Source organism: Coturnix japonica, chromosome 8 (genome assembly GCF_001577835.2).
Source record: "Coturnix japonica isolate 7356 chromosome 8, Coturnix japonica 2.1, whole genome shotgun sequence".
Classification (NCBI taxonomy): domain Eukaryota; kingdom Metazoa; phylum Chordata; class Aves; order Galliformes; family Phasianidae; genus Coturnix; species Coturnix japonica.
In genome coordinates, this window is record NC_029523.1 from 15,383,327 (window position 1) to 15,408,919 (window position 25,593).

Consider the following 25,593-nt stretch of genomic DNA (forward strand, 5'->3'; position numbering starts at 1 on the left):
TCTGAGCAGAAATACGTATTTGCCACAGAAAATTGGAATTTGCTGGGGGAGGCAAGAGACGCATATGGATCTGTTACTGTGTGAAAACGTTTTTCAGTCATTTTTACAAAAATGTATGTAGGTTGCTCTGAAAGTAATGCCTCCTTTTTATTTCCAGCAGAAATTACAGCAGATACAAAGAGTACAATAACACCATTTGATAGAGCAAATTTTCAGCTATAAAGTAGCATGTTTTAACATAGTCACCACCATTAGCTATGCATTTTTCCTAGCAATGAACAAGAGCCAGCATATCAGACTTGTAAAAATCTGAATGGTTGTCTGGAACCTGGCCTGACTTTCACACTGATGTTACCTCCTCTGAAATGGCACTGCCACCACCTCACTATGCTACATCCACTGTTTGGTCTTCACAAACGTTCAGTAAGCATCAAGGAATGTCAATGGGTGTCATAATACTCTGGTTAACAAAACCAAGCACACATCTGTGAAAAACCCAGAGAAAACCAAACCTATGCATTCCAGGTCTAGGGACGTTAATCTGACATCATCAGAGACACCTACCTAGGCTGCAGACTTAATTTACAAGGTATGACTTAATTTGTGAATATTCAGAAAGAAAAAAAAAAATCACCTGATGACACACAGACACTTTTTAAAAGCACTTTTTTTTTTCTTTTCAAGTATTTCACTACCTTTAAGATCAAACTATGTACCTAATTTGATACATTCTTAGATAACAACCTTCTAGAAATGGTCACCTCATGCAGACAAAACTAAGGCACCACAAAAATTCAAAATCACTTTTTACTGATGTATCTCCTGTTACTACTCGTGATAATCACTTGCTTTCTAAGCATTCACTAATATCATGAAAATAATAAAACATTGCCTAGATGCAAACATTGCACAAAAATTCTCAAAATCTTCAGTGAGCTCATGTTATTTTTCCATCATGTCATCCAAAACAATTCATTGGGCCTTATCAGAGAAGAGTTTCAATTTTCTATCACTCCATTTTAACCTGCCTCATCAGTTGAACAAAAGTACTTTATGTAAAAGGATTCCTCCAGTTGCCTTAGCTACAAATCCCTGCAGTATTGTATAATTGAAATCTACTCACGTAAGTTAAGAATAATTAGGACCCCAAATTAAGTCAAACACAAAGTTAATTCAAATAGTCAGCTGCTGTCATTTAAATGGTTGCATAGTTTTATTGCTGCTTAACATATCCGAATGCTTCTAAATGTACATTTATGCTGTTGTTGTCAAGATTTGATCTCTTATTCCAAGTGGAAATATGAAGAGAATAAATTTGGGTCAGATCACAATCATTTGCACTTAGATCAAAGACTTTTCTCAGTAAAATTATAAAAATTACTGAATCTGTTACAAATGGCATTAATGCAATAAAAACATTTCATAGCAACCATTCAGAAAATTCTCTTCATTAAAAACAAAAAACAAAAAAACAAAAACAAAACAAAAAAAAACATTTCTAAAAAGAAGGAAACAAAGAAATACTGTAAAATGGCCCCAGAAGCTAGAAAATAACGTACCCAAGAGATGAGGTTGTGTATAGCTGGCACTGCCAGAACTGAAAACTCTGCTGATTTAATAGTATGAATTTCAAAATACTTTATACAACAATTTAATTGCTGTACTCTATATTTAACAGAACAATTGTTCTATTGCTATATAGCAGTGCAACTGGTAAAAAAACACTGGGGTTAGATGCATTTCTTGATGGTTCTTCAGCCAGCACTTAGTCTACACTGCAGAACAAAACACTGCCTATTACAAATCCTTCAAGAGATTTTATACTGGATGACTTCCAGACTTCTGTATTCTGAATTTTCTTAAGATGTATTCCCATGGCATGCTTTATTTAAAGATACATGTCTTTATGCTCATATAAAGACACAGAAGAATTAAAGTTACTGATTACTGAGCAAGATTTGAATTGAAGGCCTAGAACAACTTTTATGTATGATACACTACACTGATATTTTTTTTCCCCTCAGTTGGAACATTAATACATGAAGTGATGCTTTGTGGACGCTATCCATCTATACAGGTAATAATCCACATCACAGACCATTCAATTACCCTCTAGTACTTTTCATGCTTCACTCTTCACTCATGCCAACTTTATCTGCTGTAAATTAAATGATGCAACGGAGTAAGCAGCAAGCTATCCTCCTCTGTTTACTAAAGGCATATTTATCTTGAAGCCACTAAAAAGTATGGTAAGTTCTGAGGCACAAAATCACATTTTGCAATGAGAATTACAATGGTGGATGTTAGTAGTGGTGCACAATAAACTGCGACTTTATTCTTGAAGTAACAATAAAAAAAAAGAAAAAAAGTAAGACAATACTAAAGGCAATTGCTTGAGAAAAAAAACTGGGACAGCTCAATGGGGAGAAACGGGAGACAGTAACGTGAAACACTGTAGAAGATTAATCTACATGCATAGTCAAACAGGATCAGTGGTTAACAGGCAAATCTGACTCAAACTAGCTAAGATGATGATTTAAAAAAAAAAAGTAATATGAAATAGCACTCGAGACCTTAAAAAGAAAACGTCTCATTTCTTTTCCAACTAAAATGCAGCTTATAGGATAAACTGGTTTCACTGTCAATTTCCTATCATATTTCTTAATAGATTACTGAACTCAAATTAAACATTAATTGTACCTTCTAGTGGGATGGAATAGAACTATCTAACTCCTCAGAGAAACATCAAAATCCCTGATAATGGTGAACAAAAGAAGGCAGCTCTCCTTCCATCGTCAAGATCCCTCATAAAACTCGCTCAGTGCTGTAACCAACAGCTGAAAGTTATGGGGTCCCTCTGGATTTCTCACATGTACGTGTTGCTCAGGCAACGGACAAAAAAAAAAAAGAAAATCATTTGGCTTCCCAACTAGTCTCCCTCACACTTCAAACACCAAGAAAACATCAATGATTATTATGGTAGAATAAAATAAAGAAAACAAAAAGAAGTATTCTGAATTACCTGATCTAGTCCTGTCTTCCATGTGACCACACATACTTGAGTATATTTAAACAGGTTGCCTGTTGGTGGGGCATGGATGAATTGTTTCCATGACTGAAGGAAGCAAAGATCCACCAACAGAGCAACATTCATACAGCTCTATTTCTTTACACTTCAGAAGAAAGCCAGGAGGTGGAGATTACAGAAACACAAAGAGCTTTAGCACAATTGGGTTTTGAAAGTCACTGGAGTAGTTCAGAACTCTTTCTAGCAGGGCAGGAATTTGGGACACCTTCCAGTAAAAGGATTCTTTCAGCTCCTACCTATCAGGAAGAACATTTTAAATGTCAATCCAAACAAAGCATCTTTGAATAAACTAATGTCAGGTATAAAAGTTAGTAAAACTGGAGCTGATTCAGCTTTGATAAAGCTTATAAAATTTGAAATGATTAGAAATAAACCGGCAGTAAGATCTTACCAACATAGGCTCATAGTACTATGGAAAATGTAAAGCATCACAAAATCACTTAAGAATTTTTGCTATATACATGCTTGCTTTATTTCCCTATCTTCCTTTCTTCTAATTTTATACTCAGACTATACATAATAAAACAAAGCATGGAAGAAGGCACATGCATGAAAGTTATATTGGAACTGAAAATCTAAATGAATTTCTTATTGCAATACTCTCATTCTAAGTAATTTGCTGCTATTACAACACCTACATTTTAAGTAAAAAAGAAGTGTAAAATGAATTACTGTTCTGTAGTATTTATTCAGAGACCATAAACACCAGTGGATCTATGTGCTAGTATAAAATCCATCTACGTGCTTGCAGAATTCGGCAAAGCATATTAAATCCAAAATTATTCTTTATGATAATTTTTGATAACACCATCAGAAGAACTGTAAATCTAATGAGAAATTAAACATTGAGGAATTCACTGATATGAGACGCATTGAGTATTTACACCTCCGTTTTGTATTATGATTTCGAAGTACATTATAAAAAAAAAGCAATGTCATGAAAGCTATACAAAAAAATACCCAATTCCTAAAACAAAAAGCATACTTTCCACTTGCCACAAAACGAAAATAATTAAAATAGAGGACTTTAAAAAAATAATAATGTATCTTGCATATCTTTAAAAATAAATAATGTATCTTGCATATTTAGTAACAGAGTACTACAAAGCCCGCAAGTTTTTATAAGTATATCCAAATTCCACTACTGTCATCTTGGAAAGCTATCTTAATAAACTGATCCAAAAATATAACCAGATTTTTGCATGAAAAGGAAAGAAAATCCCCCTAGGCAACTGTGTTAGCTGAAGTTAAGCCAATTCCCTCTCAATGCAGTGGTCAGTGGCACTGCTGGTCCTGCCTACCACAGCTCCTGGTTACGGCAATGAAAGATAGTGAACTGGTTTAATAGCTTAGAGAGCTCTGAAAATATAACATACATCCCTAGCAGAAATGTGCTGCTTTCCTACAGTTTTAAACAGTATAGTGTTCCTTTCTTCTTCTGAATACTGAGCTTAAAATGATAAAACAATCTCCCCTTCACAAAGGAGAACATTTTTAATTAACAGAGAAAAGGACAGTAAGGCTATTATTAATCAAACAAAATTTAAGGGGGGAAAAATAAAAAATTACTAAGACCCTTGCATTCACATTTCCCAGAAAATCCTCATAGAAAAGACAGCACAATATTGAAAAAGGTTCTTCACACATTTTTCTACAAGGATTTTCTACATTTTAAATATTGGCAGTATTGCTCTGTTTTGAAAAATATAAGGTTATAGCACAGGATCCTGCAGATCTCTCTGCTCAGGGAATATATGAAAGGATATTCACTGCCAGTACATTAAAGTATCTCTGGCTTTTCCAGGCAGTCTGTCAGTTCCTGTTATCTGAAAATGCACTTGAAAAGTTTAACAGTTATTTTTCCTTAAGAAGAAATCTCATCTCATTGTTCGGATCAATTTCCTTTTTAGAGGATATGTTGTGCCTGCACCTCCCTCAGGAAAAGGAAAGAGTCGTAAGTGGTATGCATCAGAATATTCCAGTGGAAATCTGCATGATATCCCAGCTCTGTTCACACGTATTTTCTTCTAAGCAATCTACATTAACCAATCAAGGAAAAAAAAAAAAAATTGCTAAAAAACATTAGGTACATATTATAGAAATGAAGACAGAACTGATCTGTGTATTAAGATAAACTATCAAAGGGCTGGCAATAATTTTACTGCTCTACCACACTGGTTCACAACTCCACTAAGCCAAGCAGCCACCTACTGACTGCGTGTCCCATGGCCTTCATCATGCTCAGCTCCCCAGCCAGGAATCAAATCAGTGCTCATGTTTGCTCTTGCATGACTCTGTAATGGGTTTCACTTCTCGCAGAACTTAAATCCACTAATTAACAGAAGCTGATTTCTTCTCAAGCTCAGAGTACAAGACTGGGAATTTTTATACTGAGTAACACCCAAACACTACACTTTATATGAAAACAGAAGCGCTCCTACCATTTGTTGAGTACCTGTGTCCTACACCTACAACATGCACAGTCTGAGTGATTTTATATGCACAGTCTGAGTGGTTTTATTGGAAGCTGAAGGTCTGAAGTAATGCAGTAAAACACCAAGTAAATTCATAGTAGCCCACTGTATGATATCTGCATTTAATATGTATTTTCTTTAGTGAATGCATTGGTACTGGATATAAAACTTAAAACTGCTACCAGTTGAATACTTAGCTCCTTGGCTGGCATAAATGGTATTTACAGAAATTATTTTTCTCAGAGTAATGGGAATTAAAATGTACATTCAAAGGCAAAGACAGCCTGGATTCTTTTTAAACAACAGTAATGCAGTTTAAGGAAACAGAATGAAACAGATAATGAAAGCATGACGCTTCTTGCTTTGGACAAAGCACACATAATAATTCATAATAAAATGAATGAAATTATATTAAGCCTTGATTAAAATAAAATGCAAGAAATGAAAAATTATTTCAGTGTTTACCAAATGCTTGTAACTCTTAAACAGAAGAGTAGTAAGTATATATACACATGTCCAAAGTTAGTAGGTAAGGTGGACTTATAAGCCAGTAAAACTTCAAATAATTTAAATAGTATTGCACAAAAAAACAATTTTAATCAGAATATTTAGCTCTGACACCTCTTTTTTGATATGCATATTAGTGTCTCTGTCTTAACTTGCTTGAAGAGAAACCGATAATATATATAATAAGCTTTATACTCTGTTTTGCTATGGAAACAAGGCATGTGTGATCCCACTCGCTCTGACTTTCTGTATTTTCTCAGATAATTTTTAACGTGTTGCATGATTTCACCTAATTGGAATGAAGAAAAAAATAAAGACAGAGTTGGTGTCAAAAGTTAATTCCTTTCTTGCAATTGTAAGGAAACAGAGAAGTAATGAAGAGGACTCAGCTAAGAAGGGTGGCTGTGAACAGCACTGACCTCCCAAAGAAAGAGCCTTGTGCAGCCTCAGCCTCATCTCCCTGGGCAATCAGCCAGGACACGAGGCCACATTTCACCCAACCACCTATCTACCTCTAATTTAAGCTACTTTTAAAGCCTTCCCTCTCAATCTGCCTTTTGTAATAAAATAAAATAAAATAAATAAAATTTAAAAATCACTTTAAAGAAAAACCTATAACAGAATATGCTAGAAAAAAGAAAAACATTCTGAAATAATGTTAATATTCAAGGTCATTACTTCTGCTTTTAATCTCCTTTTCATGCTTCTGATCTTTTCCTTGTTTAGGGCTGCAATGCTTGCTGCTGATGGTAATAATGTTTTCCAAACCTCTACACAAGAATATTGACCTGTTGTTGATCAATGTACCAGCAGTATATAATAACTTGGTACTGTTCTCCTCCTAGCTGCCAGTGCTCATCTGTTCCAGGTTCATTTCACCTGAAGGGACAGACTGCTTCAAAAACAACCTCACCTGGACCACTCTATCCAAGAAAAAAATAAAAAAAATAATTAAAAAAAAGCAAAGCAAAACCCAAAGCTTTTTAACTGAAAATATGATTCTTGTTTGTATAGGTGACACTAAGATAAAACCATAGCCTTCCTGTGACCATAGGTGCTTGCTAATTCCCCAGAGAGTTAAATTTAAGGTGCTGTGTGAGTAATGAAATCTTTATCTTGATTAGAAAATATTTTATTATATGAACAAATGAATCACTGGTCCACACCCAGAGTCTTTTTCCTTTCTTCCCCTCTCTCTACAGCAACATTAAAATGTAACAGCAGGGAATTCAGCCAGGTTTCATCTCCCACACCTACTGCAACAACCTGCATACACACAAAGGATTCCTATTGAAAAAACTAAGTTCCAAATGAGGGAGTTAAAGATTTTCTTATTTCTAGCAAAAGTTAGATGCTCTTATTTTAACCTTTGTTCATGTTCGTACTTCCAGGCATGAAGTGCTACTAAAGCATGTTACACTTGGCATCGCTTATTACTGAAGCAGAAGGCAATGTAATCTTGTGAGAAAGTGTAATAATGCGGTATTCATTTTGCTTCTGTGGCTGGAAGCCAACTCTATATTAATATTCATTTTCAGTATACAGAGCCACAATATTTCATTTATTTTAAGAATTTACAATTAATTTGGTATGATTCTGTTATCTGCTCCCAATTTCCTTTCCTGTTTCTTTTAGCTGAAAAAGCAGCTCTTGTACAGACTTTAAAAAAGTAAATTCACAACTGAAGCATCAAAAGATTGCTACTGGCTACTGAAAGCGAGAAAAAAACAGGGACAGAACAAAATGAACTTGAAATATTACAGATGACAATGAAAATTAGCTTTCTGCAAATGGGAAAAAAAAAAAAAAAAATCAATCTGCAGAAGTTCTCAGTTGACTTTTTGCTTTCCAAACTCAGCTGATAAAACGCTACTTACAGACTGTTTTTCGCTACTGTTGCTAAACCAGAGTAAGTAAATTGTTAATCTCCTTTTCCCTTGTGTTTTCAGGAGTTTTCAACCATTGCACAGTATTAAACTGCAAGTAGTCTGGTGAATCTTTCTAAAATGCAATTGTTTTAAAGCCTTATATCTGGTACAATAACAGATAAAACCTTAGCATTTTAAAGTATAAATAAGTACCTCTAATTTCTGCACACTATTACAGCCACTTTTGCTACATAAGTACGTTTAAAATTATCACACATTACTACCTAACCAGTCTTTCATGAAGTTAATAATTCTCTCAATTCACACTTATCTTTCCCTACCTTCCCAAAGAAGCTGAAAGGTAGCAATCCTTCCAGCTGGGACTTTTCATATGGAAAGTGAGACTCTACTCAAGACCACAGACTTGGCAGGCATCAAGAGGGCAAGCAGTACAGCAGCTACCAAATCAGGAGACACAATCAGCGAGAAAACCACGCAAGAACTGCAGCGTGCCTTTTGAAGGCAGTTTTCTAATAGTATCCTAGCAATGTTTAAGAAAAAAGAGGGGAAGTAGGAGAAACTGACTGTGGAAGAGACTTAAATGAAATTAGATTTCATTCCAGAAATCTTCAGGAAGGCTCTAAACACATACTCCAGGCTATGTTCATTTTATTCTTATTTTATAAAATAGCATATAAATATATATACAAACAATGTATTTTAGCAATGCTTGTCTGTCAAGATCCAAGTCTTAGTCTGGAATAGATACTAGGAAATTGCACAGTAAATGTGAAAGACCTTATACAATATTTATATTCTTAACCTTTAGTTTTACCATTTTTAGGGACTAGATATTTTGTGTTTATATAGATTTGGGAGAAGAGAGAGGGGGAGGCTCAGCAGCTTTCCTGAAGGATCTCTAAAAATTCAGCCTTAAAATTCAATGAATTTTAACAGTCTGTATGTGTCTGCTTTAAAAGATGGTGAGATCACACCACAGATGCACCAAAGCAGCCTATATTTTATATACCAATTACTGAATAATGTAAGAAGGCACAGAAGTACTATTTTATTACCAAACCAGAATTTTCACCTGCAATCTAGTAAAATAAAATGATTATAACCAGAAATAGCCTGAAGTTCCTTACAAATATTTATCATCAGAATTTCAAAAAACAGGTATTCCCTGATCATTCATTCATGCTGCTCTGGCTATTACTAAGTGGGAGGGCTATAAGAACAGCTGGGAAGACAGACTAATTAAATAAAATGGAGTTTATGAAGTTTTCTTTAGAAAGGTTTTCCCTTCCTCATCTCCTTAATTTAACAGCTATTTTAAACACTAGATTTGATGGCAGTGAAGTATTTTTTTTTGTGTGTTTTTTCTTTTTTAATTTATTTAAAGCAAAAAAAAAAAAAAAAAAAAAAAAGCTCTTAAGTAGATGTAATTCCTGTATGAAATATTTCCGGAAATTAAACATGCATAGCTCTGACCTTAATGAAGTGAGTGCTGTTTTATTTCCACCCAGCCAAATTAGAAAAGCAAAATAGGTATTTCATTGGCACAATTTAGTTATTTTATATCACGTTTAACATAGCACGTTCATAAATGTCACAGTGAGAACAGAAAATTTAAGAGATGAATTCAAAGATAAGGAGTCTACCAACCAAAGGGATTAATACTGTCTCCTCAGTAACCTGAACTTTACAGTTACAGCATACCACACTGCATCAAAACAGAAACAAAAAAGTTTTTTTCTTAATACAGAGAATAATTTGAATCTTATAAATTCAACATAGAAACTGGCACATACACTCTTAGTTTGAAATCCTACAACTTTAAATCACCTAACCAAAATTAACTGTACAGACCATTCATCTCATTTGCAAACACAGGCATAAAATAAACCAAAGCTTACCTTCAGTACACTGCAGGAAGCTGATAATGAGCAGGAACCAAAAACTTTGCATTCTGCAACCAGAAGACACCATTATTGATCCCTGTAAGAATTTTCTTTGTATTCCTTAATGAATCCAGTCATAAAAGCCCAGCATCATCGAAACCAGAGGTCTGCATTATTCATCTTCATATCTGGAGAAGATTTGGGAAAAAAAAAATAATAAAAGAAAGCTCATCAATAGCTGAAACACCAACAATTTGGAATACCAAATTTTACTTGACATGAAGACAGAAATGTTAATAAAAACTGGCATGACACCTGTACTGTAGCAGATAATTTGGCAGTTCTGTGGGCTCTAGTCTCTGAAGGTCAGTGATCATTAAACAGAATGCCAAATAATGATACATGCTAAAGCTGAAAGTAGGAATGTTATTGATGTACATGCACTTAGACGCATGATGGGAAAAAAAAACCAAAAAAAAAAAAGAGAGACTTTTTACTCTTAATGTAAGATATTGGATTTGTAGATGTCTGGGTGAAGCTTTTCTCAATCTTCCAAATCTGACAAAACCAGCACTTTCCTACCTCAAAGAAAAGCAATAAAATTAAGTGCAGGGCAACTCCGTACGCCCAGAGATTCACAGCACACAGGGAGCAGCAGAGCTGTGCAGCAGCAGCACCGCTGCAGGACTGCCCGCCACGCCTACGGTGCTCCCTGCTGCGATGCACAGCATCCTCCAACAAATAACAGCAACTCTGCTGACAAAAGCAGTTCAGTTAGGAAGCATTGTTGGGACACTACATTCTAGTGCATCCTTACACAATAACCATCTACAGAGAACAGGGAACAATGAGCAATGTTCTACCGTCATTAGCTTCTGACAAGACTTGTCTCTGTGAAGTATGAACCCAACTGCTCCTGTGAACTACGTGCCGAAGAAAGATTTCTTAAAACTATCATTCACATTTGAAAAATAAAATTATAGCTGAGCACCTGTGCACATCCTCGTCCCCATCTCACCAACAAGGCAATGCTGTGCTCCTACTACCATAGTTAATGTGGGAAGAATATGCATAAAATCAGTACAGAAGTATAAATTATTTTTAAGCGTGAGAATGGTTCTGTTTATAAATACACAGAATGACCCCAGGAGAATGACTGCACATAGCTGCAATTACAGCTCCAAAGAGCTGCATCTGGTGCCACGCTGGCTTGGTCTCTCCAAGACTGGTAACAGGACTGCTCTTCCATGTGTGGACACATTTCTGCAATATCTGAAGTTAACATTAGTTTATAAACAGACAGCAATGACTGTGCCAGCGCCTGTGAAAATGCAACTGGTAGGATCCAAGAGCCACTTGTGAGTCTTATGAGTACTGGAATGTGTTTATGGCTTTAAAAATATATTTACCCTTCTGCCAAAAAGAATTGGAAAGGATGAAAAGCATAAAATCCCAGGGAAAGAAATTCTATGCAATTGTTTTCAGAAGTGTAACTCCTTTTGTATTAGTCTTACTATTAATCAAGGATAAGTTTGTTCCCTGAGCGCACAGATAGCAACAAGACTGATACTTTTTTCCCCAAGGACAGAAAGATGGGAATTAACAACAACAATAACAACAAAACAAACATTATGGAACAATTTCTCCAGCTGTAAATGAAGGCGACAGAAGAGAAGATCATTGAACAGCAAAGTAGGCATTTTTGCTTGGCACCTACGTAAGAGAAGCGGTGCCGCCCAGTGCAGGCATTGCCGTTACAGCGTACAAGCACACTTGCGATTTCACATACAGGAATGAAATGAAAGGGAACTGACATCTGAGGGCAACTGATTTATGTGTATTTACACATAAAAACAAACCTTTTTCCAATTTCCAACTACAAGCAGGTGCTTCTCAATCACAGGTGCTTTTACCCATACAAATCTGAACAAATAGCATGCAACAGCAAGCAGGTGCATCGGGGTAGGCCAGCCAGAAGGTTCTCCTTGGCACAGTACCGTGTGCCTGGAGGTAAAAGCTGCACCTTCAACTCAGAGGGTGAGATGCCAGCTGCTACAGGACAACCAGAAGCAGTTGTGAAGAGAGTCATACTGTATCTCTAAACCTTTCACACTGGGCTGAGCATTTTGCAACTGAAAAAATAAGCAACTAAAAATCTGCAAAGGATGCGCTGCATTCAGCAGAAATTACAACAAAAACAAGCAAACCCACAATGCCTGAAGATAGCTTGGCTAAAGCTTGGGAACAACTTGGATTCTTTTTTAACTTGTAACACTCTAAGAAAAAATCACAGAACTATTTAACAGATGCTACAGACTAAGAAGTATAAATTCAGTAAGCAATCAGAATAATCCAAGAGAATAAATGAGGAACAGTAAGGGTTATATCTGAAATTGTCAGCCTCCTGATTTCTCCCTATCTGTCCAGAAGATATTGACTTCCTGATACTCTGTTTTTAGCATAATTTCCACAACACACAGCTGCATTTCCAGATTCTGAGATATCTTCCCTCACCTTCAAGTGGATGTGCTTCAGAATCCTTCATCTCATTGCTTCTTGTAGTTTTTGTATCTGGGAGGAGTATGGGAGCATCGTGTTAAAAACAAAAATCAGCACAGCACTGGAGGCATCTAACACCTTCCTATGAAACAGCTGCAAAGTTCATGGCAAAGACTTGCTTTTTTGTTTTGTTATTTGTTTCTTCTGACCTTGTAAACCGAGTAACTTTAACTATTCAATTAAGAAATGTTTCTTAAAGCATATTGATGCTTTTGTCATATCAAAATCAGCAAAAATTATTCAAGAGTAACTGCGAATTATTTTTAGGACAAATGTATGTATTTTGTGCAATATATTGTTCTCTCTAGATTGCTGTGGCATACAGACATAAAATCCAACTCAGTACACTGCTACAAGAAGAATTCAAAATAAACTAACCTGCCTGTAACCAATGACATGTTTTCCTAAAAAAGCAAAAATAGATTCGTCAATGTTTTAAAATGGAGGCAACAGATTTTAGTTTTGCTTCTTCTTAATAAAAATTAACAGCTTCACAGTGAACAATTTTAAATGCAGCCTATCTACTTCAGAAGCTCTTTGTGCCTTCAAACAAATGTGCACTGCTACCATCCTGGACCAGCTATTTATCAACATAGCAAAGACTAATCCTGAAAAAGGTACCCAGACATGAGCTGGAGCCAAAGCCCACTTTGACTCCAGACGCTGCCGTCACTCGTGTCTTCCTGACTATGCATCTGTCAGAGACACGGAGACTGTCAGTGGAACCTAACAACAACAACAAATCCCAAACCAAACAAGCAGGACCAGGAAAAGCCATATTAAGTTACTTCTTTGTAAACAGAAGAAGTAGACAATGGCAAACGGCTATCCTGCACAAATAACTTATTTCCCCTCAGACCTTAATAAACCTCTTCTCTGGATCACTGACTGCTCGGGCTTGTGGGTGGAGCACAGAGAGACTCCCTAGAGCAAAAGGTTGCTTGAATTTCAGAGAGCAATAAAAGCTGCCCAGAAAATTTCAGTTGTAACTTAAATCCCTACCTCTGGGCCATGCTGTGGTCTCTCACAGAAAAACAAAAAAAGACTCTGCTGCTAACAGAGAGGCTCACTTTGTCAAGTTCCTTTGCATATGTGCTGTTAAAGAAGGTTAGATCAGTAATGGTAGAGTTGATGTTCAAACCTGCACACTGCAAAGGTACCAGGCATTTCCATAAGCTGCGCTCCAACTCCCCAACATCTTAGCACCTTGCCTTGCTTCCTTGTTCCTCAATACTTCTAAAACTTCTTACAGACAAAACAGTGCTGCAGAATACATGCCACTGCCAGCCAGCTCCCTCCCCACAAGCTTGTTCTCAAGAGCACCCCAGAGATAAGAGAAAGCTGCTCCAAGCACACTCCTTGAAATACTTTCATCTTAGAAGAGAAAGACCTCTAAAGGACTACTGCTTCCCAACCCTACTCTGTTTAACCTTCCCAAGGTTTTATTTTCAAAAGCCAAAAAAGGGTCTTTTAAGAGCTTCCGGACAACTGACACAGTATGCTCAAGAGCTGCCTTTCCCCTCCAGTTCCAAGCTTTTCAGGCAATTAAGCCAAACAGGACTGCAGAGATGTCTCCAGCTAAGCAAGTATGTTTTCCTCTAGCTAAAAGTCTTTCAGACTAACAGTGATATATTTCACAATGTAGCGCTTAATTTTCCAAATGGTCTTAGAAACTGTGAAGCGCTTGCAGTCTTAGTTAAGCTCTAACATCTCCATTACACAAGTAAGAATTACACTAGCTTTACTGACAGCAGTGCACAGCAAAGTAAGGAATGGGAGCCACAGCCATACAGCTCATACATGCTGAGCACAGAACAGGCAGTGCTCTTTATAAATCCTGTATGACCTACCTTGCCATATATGCAGCACTCCCACCGCCTTTCATAACCCGGTTTATGAAACAAAGTAATTCTATAATATATCTGAGATACTCTGCTGTGGAAAGGAGGGGGGAAAGGAGGCATATGTGAGTAAATTTATATTCATACATTATAATAAACTGCACTTTATCCTGAGAAATCATGTGTCCATGTGCCTTCCCAATTAAAAAAAAAAGTTAAACTTCTTGTAGTCTGTAACATGAGAATTCAATTAGCACAGTGTGATTAGCAAAAGCTTCTAAGCTACACTAGTAAAATACTAGAATGAGACTAGAGTCTGAGATGCATAGTATTACAAGCACCTAGAAGAGCTAAGTCTAGTTTGTTGCTTTTAACATACATACATATTCAATTAGTTATTCCCAAATTCTCAATAAAGTTATTATCGTAAGTCAACCTTTGAATAACTTTTATATTAGTACCAGGTTGCATAACATTTTCAAAACTTTGAAATCTTGGAAAAACAAAACACTGAGGTCAAGCAAGACCCCATACTGCTTTAGTTAGTGTGCTTGTGGCAGCTATGATAAAGAATCAATACCAAATCAGATCCAATTAAACAAGTCACATATTGAGAGAAGAAAGGAAAGGCTAAAACTGCCATTAATTAGCAAAGCCTTATTTTCCATTAAAAGCAACCCAATGCTAAAAATGCACCAGGGCCGCCTCTTCCATTCTGTACTCAACAGTTCCCATCAACTAACATTTTGAACACTAAATTTTTTTAACCGAAAACAACTCTATCCAAGCTGTATGGAAGGAACGTATATCAAGGAAGGGAACAGCACAATAATGAACAAGACTTGCCCAAGGTCATCCAATCTTAAAACAAAAACAGTGATTTCTATGCATTCAGATGCCATGTGCTCTGAAGTGACATCTGCAAGCTGGAGGAAAGCCTGAAATACTGAGCAATAAACAGGTGTATCCTAAACTTAGAATGAACACAAAAATGCCCACCCTCACTATTCTGGATTCCCAACAAATGAGAACAGCAGATTACTCAAAATATGAGACCTACCTTTGCAAGACACAACACTAAACATTACACTGGCACGACTTTAACTGTGCAACACAATAGTTCAGTCCATCAGTACGCCACAGCTCAGTGGTCTACCTCAATCATTCACAGAGAAAATAAACAGGATTTAAAAGGAAGAGATGAAGATTTTTCTTTCTCATCCAGCCCAGCTTAGGCTCACTCTTGTGCTTTACAGACACGTTACCTGAGCTCCAATCTGAACAAGGCTGCTTTGCCCCGTCTTGTTAACACAGGATAAAGCCTGGACACTCTAGGGAGTTTTCATTCAATAAGCCTGCAAAGTAAACCTTTGCTAGCACTAATAAGAATGGCTTTTTTTGGCTCCAGGCACTCTCCTTTTGCCAAGACTCAATTTCTCTTTTTGCCTTTGCTAAATGCTCCTGAATAGAAGGGGGGTAGGGGTGTCACTCAATCCTCATTACAAATTTCCTGTATTTCATTTGAATTGAGGTGGTCTGATTGAGCAGTACCATGTCAGCTCAAACAGCTAAGGTAAAACCTTTTTAACACTGCTGCCCTCTGTGTCATGAGATCTTCCTGGGGTCTCCAAGATAAATCCCCAGTATCCAAAGAGCGGGGGAGGGAAAGAGATGCTGTAAGTCAATTACAACCCTTATCGGCTGTAATATCTGAGTGTCACGCTGAGCATGTTAAATATGCTGATCGCTTTGGACACCAGAGGCACAGTCTGCGGCTGTTTGCCCTTCTCTTCATTAAACTGTAAAACAAATAGCTCTCATTTTCAAACCTGCGTAGTGCAGACTTTATGAACATCAAAAATAAACAGGAAAATAATGAAGAGCTATAAAAAACACACAGAGAACCCTATGACAATCCAAAAGCAGTAATCGTAACAGCTGAAGAAAATTCAAAGGCTTTTCAAACTACTCACAAAAGAGAGATCTTCAAAATAATCTATTTATATTAAAAGATATCATTCCTTTCTCGTGAAAAAAAATCACTGTGCTAATATCAACCAATGACACCACAGTCTTCTAAGACACTAAACTGTTTGCTGACAGTCTTGACAAGGCTTTGCAAAGGCCCGTATTTCTTAAAGCTGTTATGCCACTTAGCTGATCTCTTCCTCCCCCTCCGTTACCCCCCTCCCCACAGCATTTTTCACAGCAGAGAGCTTGTTTGAAGTGGAAGCAGAGTGACAATGCAAACCAATGTGGAAACAAGCTGGGGCAGCAGTCTGACAGGCCCAAACAGGCGCCAGGCCGGCATGGTCAAGTGCTGTGGTGGCAGGGGACCTCATCTGCCTTCCGAACTTCCATTGCTGGACACCAGCAGAGAACTGGGCTCAGATACACTTTGCACAACTGACACAGAGGTGGAACACACTCATCAGATCCTCAGATCGCTATGAGTAACAAGCATTTGGTGTACTTGGTCTACTAATTTCCACAATCAAGCTGTGGCCATGTGTGGACAAAAACACGGAATTTTAACTCAAGCTAAGAGTTGTTCAGCTCCATAACATCGTAGCTGATTTTTGTCATGTGCATGTACCTGCAAATCTGTTTGGGAGCACCAGCCCCCTGAAACAACTGCATTTCTGCGTATACACCAAAGAATATCATAACTATGAATAAAGGCGCTGCAGTAACATCCATTTTAAATCACCCTATTGTCTATCAGTTGTACTTAGGATCAGTGCATGCAGTCTGTATTCAATATAAATGACACTGTTCAAGTTTTGAAAAGAAGTTTGTGTGGATAGCAATGTCCCTTTTGATTATTTTTAAAAATTCTGTCAAAATCTTTTGATGTCACCACAAAAATACCAACTCTTCCAGAAGTAAAAAATATTTATCATTTTTCCAAAATCAGAAGCAGGTGGTAGATAAATATGTACACATTGCAGTAGGTGTAATTTGCAGTATATTTTATGCTTACAGAGGAATGTGGTTCCAATGTCAACATCTGTGAGACCCTGGCCTAATCATTGTGCAGCGAAATTTGAAACAAAATCAATGGTGGCACGTAAGATGTAATCTCCGCTGTGTTTGGCTCGCTGCACCAAATCCGTGACTCATAAATCACTGTTACTTGCCATTGAGTGAATCAATATTCAGATTCCCTCTTGGTCTATATGTATGACCACTAAATGAAATAATAATGACCAAAATCTGTCACATATTAGGTTATCAGTATTACCAAAAAGGATTTCTTGGGAGCAATGAGGTAATCCAGGATAAAATATATCAGATGAGTTTGCAAATAAATGTGAAAAGCCTCTGGCTAAATACAGACAGAAGGAGAAAGGTACTTTCAAATACTTTTTCTTTCATCATTTCCTCAAGTATTAGCCTGTACTATAGCATCACAAAAGCGCATTTGCTGAAAGACTATTTCAATGATACATACTTATAATTAAGTTTTGAAGCATGCTGTACTTGAGCATTGTTCTTCTTTCAAATAACCCCTTCTTAATATATCACTAGCTTTGTTTGTGTTTTGTGTGATATGTTAATCAGCTTTGGTTGTTTGCCTTTTTATTTATTTATTTATTTTCAAATCAGCAGCCTGACAGTCAAAAGCTCTGTAAGTCTACAGTTTAGTAGAAGCCAAAAGAAGCCAACAATAAACACTTCATAATGCCTTATGTATGCGACAAACCATTTAGTCATTAAAAGGTGGTAAAGAAATCTGCGAAGTGCTGCGTGCAATTATCTCCAAATCACTATCATGAACCATAGCATTATCAGAATCTGAAATGTTGACAACAGAAGAGGGAAAGAAATTGCAGATGGCTCAGCTATGTCATCTTTGAAAGAAAATTCAAAAATTCAACTTCTTTCTGAACACATGCAAAATTCTCTGGGTAAGCATGATTTACAGGTAGAAATGTCTCTGAGCTTACATAACCCTTTGGAAGACTTACATACACATAAAGCAAACACTAGCAGAAGACATAATAGTTTTGTAGGTTTTTTTGTTGGTGGTGGTTTTTTTGTTTTTGTTTTTGTTTTTTTTTTTATACCAGCAGCACTTAAAATTAAGAAGCTTAAATCTCAAAGCCCGTGAAATGAAAATAATCAAATACCTCTCTTTTCCTTCACTCATAATTAACTTTTCAAACACACATATACAGTTAAATCAAGAAATAAAATAGTGACTCAAAAGCCAAATATGCCACTGCTGCGTGGACAGCTTCCTTGCATCTATGCACAAATACACATATGCTCTGCCCAACTATTGCTCACATATCACTGAGACTGCAAGAAACACACGCAATGGGTGTGGGTAATCATTGAGTGTTCAGTGTCTAAGTCCTTGATTCTGCAAATAAATTAAGAGCTCATCTCTGCTACTGGCTCTACAAAGGTACTTAATGGCACAACTATAGTTAGAAGTATTTTATTGTACAATTTAATGAGCATTGAGCATTTAGATGACTATCCTTCACTGAGCAAGACAGATGGATGACTACCAATCACTGAATTGAGGTAAACCAGGAGCATTTTTATTTATTTGAACTATAATAGGAAAGTACAAGGCTATTTCAGTCCACTTTAAATTCTCTTTCTAAAAAGGCTAAGTTGAAAAACTAAAATGATTAAAATTGGAGAGTTTACGAGCAACAAGATCTCTAAACGATAATTCAACAGAAACGTTCTTACTGCTTGCATTACCGCTCTTTATAACTGGCACACCTCCCTAGCATCTTACATAGCATTTCTTCCTCCCTGTGAAGGAAAAGAAAAATGTATTTTGGAAATAGCAGAGGTCCATGCCATGCACTGTGAAAAGGGAACTGTGAAGTGATATATTCTCATCATTAAACAAAATGGAATGTAGGTCATCTCCAGCACCGATGTAACAGCCACAGCGAGTGTTTGAGGATACAGGATCACTCAGTCACTTTCACTCAAATAATTTTGTAAAAGAATGAATGGAAATGGAAAACTATTCAGTGGCACGAAATAAAACATTACGTGTTTAATAATTTTTTTTTGTATTCATATATATGTATAATATAAATATGTAAAATATGTATTTATATTTCCTATTCCACACGTTACCAGTAAAGTCCAAGCATCAAATGAACATACACCCTCTAACGTTACGTGGTTTTATCTAGCAGACTAAGAACTATGTCACACGTTTACAGTTTCTTGTAAATAATGCAGGTCTTGTCAGCTTGACATGACAGATATCTCTACTTCGGATTTTTTTTTTTTTTCCTTTAATTAGATTAGTTTATCGTTTTGAATGATAGCTTGTTTAGCTTTTCCTGATTAAAAATGCTTTATGGCTTTTATCTATAGTTTTTTAATAGAAAAGATTCTTTTTTTTTTTTTTTTAAATAAAATCTTGTTCTTTGTATGTTCTGCTCCAGTTCATGAACTCTAAGTGTAACCAAAAGGAAAAAAAAAAGTCTACATTTGTCTATCAACAATATTTATAAGTGAACAGAGTGGAAAGATTACAAAATTTGAATATGAACATTGTGTTATAGTAGCAATAATCTAGGTGTTTTACTGGGAAGTGAAGTGGATTACTGTAAATGAAATTTTAAATGTCCTTTCCATTTTATAGATAACACAAAATGACTCTTTTCATGTCTACAGCGATAAGGATACATGTGCCACACATTTAAATAGTGCCTTCACCCTATCCAACCCTGCTCATGAATTAATAATTCAGTGACATTAATACAAGAAGATAAATGATAAAGAGGTTACAGCACAAGGGCCAACCGTACACATATACTTCTTTTAGAACAGCTAATACCTCTCTGCCAATTACAGTTAGAACTTTTTAACAGTTTTCAATGGCATTTTTACAATCTAAATAGCAGCTTATGCACACACAATTTCACACAACTCAAACTTAATAAATCTCCTGCTGCTACCAAACAATCATTCTGGGGGATTAAAGTGCAACATCTGCTAACATTAATAAGCATTTTACATAGCAATATGTATAAAAGCAGTTGTTATCAGTCTTCTGAAAAAGCCTCTAGACTGGTTTGGCATAAATTATACCTTTATCATGCAACTGATAACTTTAGCTTGTGGCAACAGTAAGGTAGCTATCTTGCTATATAGTGGAAAAAAATCAACCAAATTGTATACAGACTGCAATTATCATTCAAAGTAGAACAATTTTCACAACATTTGAAATATAAAAACATGCATGCAAAGAATTGCAGGGGAGAACATGGTAAAGTCCCGTAATTTAAATACTTCAAGAAACTGAAGCTCCCACTCTGCTTCCAAGAGTCAATTTCTTTGCTAATACCAGTTATAGCTTTTTAATCCACATTGGGCTTTTTTAATTTTCATTTGTATTTCCACCAAAGCAGAATCTACTGTGAAAGAATGCATGCCTTTCTAAGACATAAACATCAAAGGCTTTATTTAATTAGGAATTTCAGAATAAATTTTTAGGTGGAATTTGGCAAATGAGCAAGCTTTGGAACCAAGAGCTGTGTAACTTCAGCTGGAGCCAAGAGCACAGTTGGCAAACACAGCAGAAAGTTTTACATGCAGCCCTGCCAGTGCCGCTCAACCCCTGCAGCTCAGCTGTGGACAGCTGAATAGCAGAGCCTGCCAATCACCCTACTACACCCTGAATGAGACAGTCACGCTCCAGCTGGTATTATCATTTGAGAGTAAAGGCAGTTTACAAAATGCTTAAAAAAAAAAAAAAAGAAAAGAAAAAAAAAAGAAAAAGAAAAAGAAAGAAAGAAAAAGAGAAGTTATTTCCAGATCACTTTGTAAGCCCTACAATCCTGTTGGTTTTTTTTTTTTTTGTTTTTTTTGTTTTTTAATTGAAAAGAATCGATAACCAAATTTGCAATAATTGAGATTTAACACTTAAAATAACTTTGCCAAGATCACTTCGTTGCACAGACACATGTGGGGCAGTATAAGCAGGAACATTTCCTTCTTTCATTCAAAATGAAATTTGTATTGAGGTACCTAGAGACATGAGAGAGTGGAAAACTGGATCAAATAAGTATGCAGAATATATTTAATTTGCTTTTCTTTTTAATTAGCAACGAATCTCCCCAGATGCTTGCATTATGAATTGTTTAAACATGATTGTTTTAACATTATTTTTAAGTCAAAACATTGCTTTAAAAAATTATTATTATCATATTCTCCTGACATCTCCTACATTTTTATTTGACATGTTAAAAGAGAGATGAAGAAAACTGAAGTAGTAAGATACTAAGAATAGCAGCAATGCCGATGCTTGACAGCTAACATTCAGGGCCTTCTGATGGTTTTAAAGTATCTGCAACCGGGGCTAAATTTAGAATTTAGGGACTGATGGAAAAGCGTACCTACAAAATGTAAGTACATTCAGTATTTATTCATTCTTCGGACCAATGGTTTCTTTATGTTAAAGCCTGCACCTACAATTCCCACATACATTTCAAGGACAGGAATCCCTGTCACTGGGAGCAATGCATGGGAATTAAGAGCCCAAATGCTTCAGCGCCACAGAGTCTTTCTTCATAAAGACACTTGACTTTTAGATTAGCATTTTAAAATAAAAATAATGTTGAAATTACTTCTCTCTGCCTGTAAAAACACAGCTTTACATTAATGTGACAAATCTGTACCCTTTCCATTCAGCCCTGTAAAGACAATGGTGGCACCAGGCTCTTGTTGAAGCCATCCCCACACATGCCCTCCCTGCCACATGTGAGGCTTCTTGCAACTGCTCAGATTAGCTTTTGCCATTACATCTGTTTTAACACAGGAATCGGTGCTGAGATGAAATCTAGATGACATTCCTGCTCAAAGATGCCTGAATATTAAATATGAAATTTAACAGGTTTTAATCATAGCAGTTTGTAAACAGTGTAATATAGATGTCTGCCCTAATTTAGTAAGATGGAGTTCTCACATAACGCTCATCAAACTGAGCACAAAGAAACCTGTTCTGGCATTTCACTAAATTAAAATCTTCAGTCCCCACAGCAAGAATGCACAAATTTAGATTTTATTAATACCTTAAATCAAACTCACTTTCATGCAAGGCAATTTACAAGTCATCTTCTCTTGTGATAGCAGGAACAGAATGGGGTCTTAAACGTATTTTTACCACCACTTTGAAGATAGTCTAACCTTTTGGTCTGATCTTCTATTTATAAGAAAAGCAGCAATTTCTTTGAAATGCAACAAATTCTTGCTTTCACAAATACATTTTTAAGCCTTTAGCTACCACACCAACAGCGAGAGAGGCTGACAGCACAACAGACAGGAGGTAAACTGAAGAACTGTTGTCGCCATTTAGAAAACACAAGCCTTTTTACCAGCTTCTCATTCACCAAGCAATATGAAAAACTCTGTATCTTACCTAGATAACCATATTTCACACCTTGCCCAAAGATACCTCATTGTTCAAAATCTTCATCCTTACTAAGCAACACCAGCCATAGCTACTCAGTAAGGCAAACCAATCTACACACTTAAACATTTCGACTTCATAACACAAAATAATACTATCCAACAACACGCACTGAAAGCATTTCAGCCTCAGATCATAAATCCAGCCCAGGAGGAAATCCCCATCAGACAGTCAACCACAGACTGATGATTACTCACCGGTAGTCAGTGAGAGTCACACTGCGGGGTAACATAAAGAGAAAAAGACAAGAAAAGCATAAAGGGAAGCAGGCAGAGCTCCAGGGAACTCCACCACAAGCGGTAGCAGGAAAGCCCTGGGGCAGTGTGAAGGAGAAGAAAGCAGGTGGATGGGAAGGCCTGAGGGAGGCACTTCATCCCAGTGTCCTGGCCCTGGGGTGGTGGCAGAGGGGGCACACAAGGTGCAGCAGTGGCTGAGGGAGCACAAGGAGACTGACAGTGGTGGGACACAAACCTACAGGAAACAGAAAGCACTCAGAGCAGCGCACCAGGCAAAGGATATGTGAGCAGGGAACATAATGCCACCTCCACCAAGTGGATTGCCTACAGCCCCACACTGCCCATCATGACCCAATGCACAACACCGAAATTAAGCACAAGCCATGCTAACTGCAACTGTGAGCTTTGTTTTCCACCCAAGAAGTCCTCTAGTGCACAGCTGAAGGTACACATCTCTCTGAATAACAATTTTACAGAGATAGAGAAATGTAACACACGAAATGTAACCAAAGAGACCACCACAAGCACACAATGGGATGCACGCTTACATGTGCACGTCCATACAATTATTTAGAAATTTGCTCTTCTACAAGTAATCATTAAGCTAATTATTTTACAATGACAGGAGAATTAAATAAAATAAGTAGAAGACGACGACGACCACAGTTTCAATACATCTACTGCAGATTCTGGGTCTTTTTTTTTTGTTATTATTATTTTTTAATTAAAAAAATCAACCCCAGAAGAAATAATGATGATTGCAAACGTACAGCTTGTTTGTGGGTCAAGCATTTCACCGGATACTGCTGGGTTATCAACACTTACCCTGCAAGTTACTCTGTTTTATTTTAATATCCCTTCAGTCAAAAGGCAATCTACTGTTATTCACCTAAAAATAGAAGTTCCATAGATCTTCTAAAAATAAAAATAACAAGCCCAAGATTAATACGATGTACAATACAAGAAGATACCACAGCCAGCCCAGCATATGACTTCAACAGTCAGACACTTCACCACAACACAGCTTCTGGTCACCAAAAATCAAAAATATTAAATCTTACAGCATTACTGAAAGTAAGCATCACTCATTAGCTTTTCTGCGGTGCCGCTAATTACAACCAAGAAGAGGTGCAAGCTCAGTCCAGCCGGCTGAAAGCAGAATGAAGCAAGCCAGGTTCCCCCTGGCTGGCCACGACCTTCGCCTGTAGCTCTGGACAAACACCCATTCTCTGATCTATCTTACAGTTTTATAGTTTTAATCATATGATATACTGGGCACTTTGTCTTTTTGAATGAAAAAGCACTGTATCAATAAACACACAGACTTACACGCACTCAAGCGTATACACATTCATAAACAGACAATCACCTACTATTTTTCATATTTTGCTTCTATTTCATTCACTTTCAAAAAACATTTATGAAAACTACAGTCTGTAAGACTAGCTTGAGATAGCTAAGAATACTTTCAAATATTTAGATGTAAGAATGAACATTGGATTCCTCTAGGAATGTTATTTATCTGCTACAACCAACAACTCCAACCTCCTAACAGTCAGTATTGATTCCTTCAACGTTCACAAAGCACCCATTTCTTAAAGCATAAGCCAACACAAAAGGCTACTTGCCATTTTTCATTTTGAGCTCCATTCAGCAAGATTTAAGTATGAATTTTTTTCATTTCCCTTTTATTTCTCTTACAGATATTAAAGTATAATTCATTAAACTGGTCATCTTTAATGAAAAGTACCGCAGCCTTTCTACTAAGGACCAAAACATCAATAATTCAAATTGATTAGGAAACACTATTTCAAGAGATGATTAATTTTGAAGAACAGAAAACATCACAAATATTTAGAACTGTACACAAACCTTAGAAACACAAAGCCTTTGAAATAAATCCATCTATGTTTCTCTTTGTCCCAGGTGAAGAAAAGTGGATCCCGGGAGCCAGAGTCCTGCAGACTAACCCCACAGCACAGCCAGCAGAGGCTGTGGCACCACTACCCACGTCACACCAAGGTGCTACTTGCTGAGCACTGCGCTGTAACACAAAAGGTTTGTCAGCACAGCTTGAGAATGTTCTGGTTTTAAATCTGCTATGTTGTAGCTTCCATCTCCGGAAGTAAGCATTCAGATAAAGTGAATGTCAATGAGCATGCCTGAAAACACACTAACTTAGGGGAAAAATAAAATAAAGAAAGAACATAATAACCTACCAAAAAAAAAAAAATCATTTTTAAAAAAAAAAAAAGGTAAAACAGGATTATCCACTGAGGTGGCTCTAATTCCTTCACATCGTGCAGATGTGCAGAGAATCCTGCACTCTGTCACCCAAGGCCATCACTCATGAGTCTCCAGGCAACTCATCCACAGCACCACAGAACAGATTCGCTCTGGCCGCCGCACGTGCGGCTGTGGTTTCTGGGAAGACAGGGGAGCAAACTAGTGCTTCCCATGAAACATGGGATAAACTCTTCTGCTCAGAAGAGCTCTTATGGTTTCCATAGTAAACTTCATTTACATGAATGCAGTATAAAGGTTCCCACATGAAAATGCATCTCTGGTATAATTACATTCTTTCAAGTTACTTTTCCTCCCACTTGCTATAGTTCTTAGGTGAAAGGAAAATATTGACAAAAACGACATGAGGGGCAC

At 36.8% G+C, this 25,593-nt stretch overlaps 1 protein-coding gene across 26 annotated transcripts in view; it reads right to left on the minus strand.

Moving 5' to 3' along the window:
* The window catches only part of ADGRL2 (adhesion G protein-coupled receptor L2), a 376,420-nt gene that overhangs the window by 114,433 nt on the left and 236,394 nt on the right, over positions 1–25,593 (minus strand). For all 26 annotated transcript variants that reach the window (XM_032446410.1, XM_032446403.1, XM_032446401.1 and 23 more), the window contains one exon: positions 9,857–10,029. In XM_032446410.1, the coding sequence (XP_032302301.1) occupies positions 9,857–9,929 (73 nt within the window). In that variant the 5' untranslated portion in view covers positions 9,930–10,029. The remainder of the gene's footprint in view (positions 1–9,856; positions 10,030–25,593) is intronic.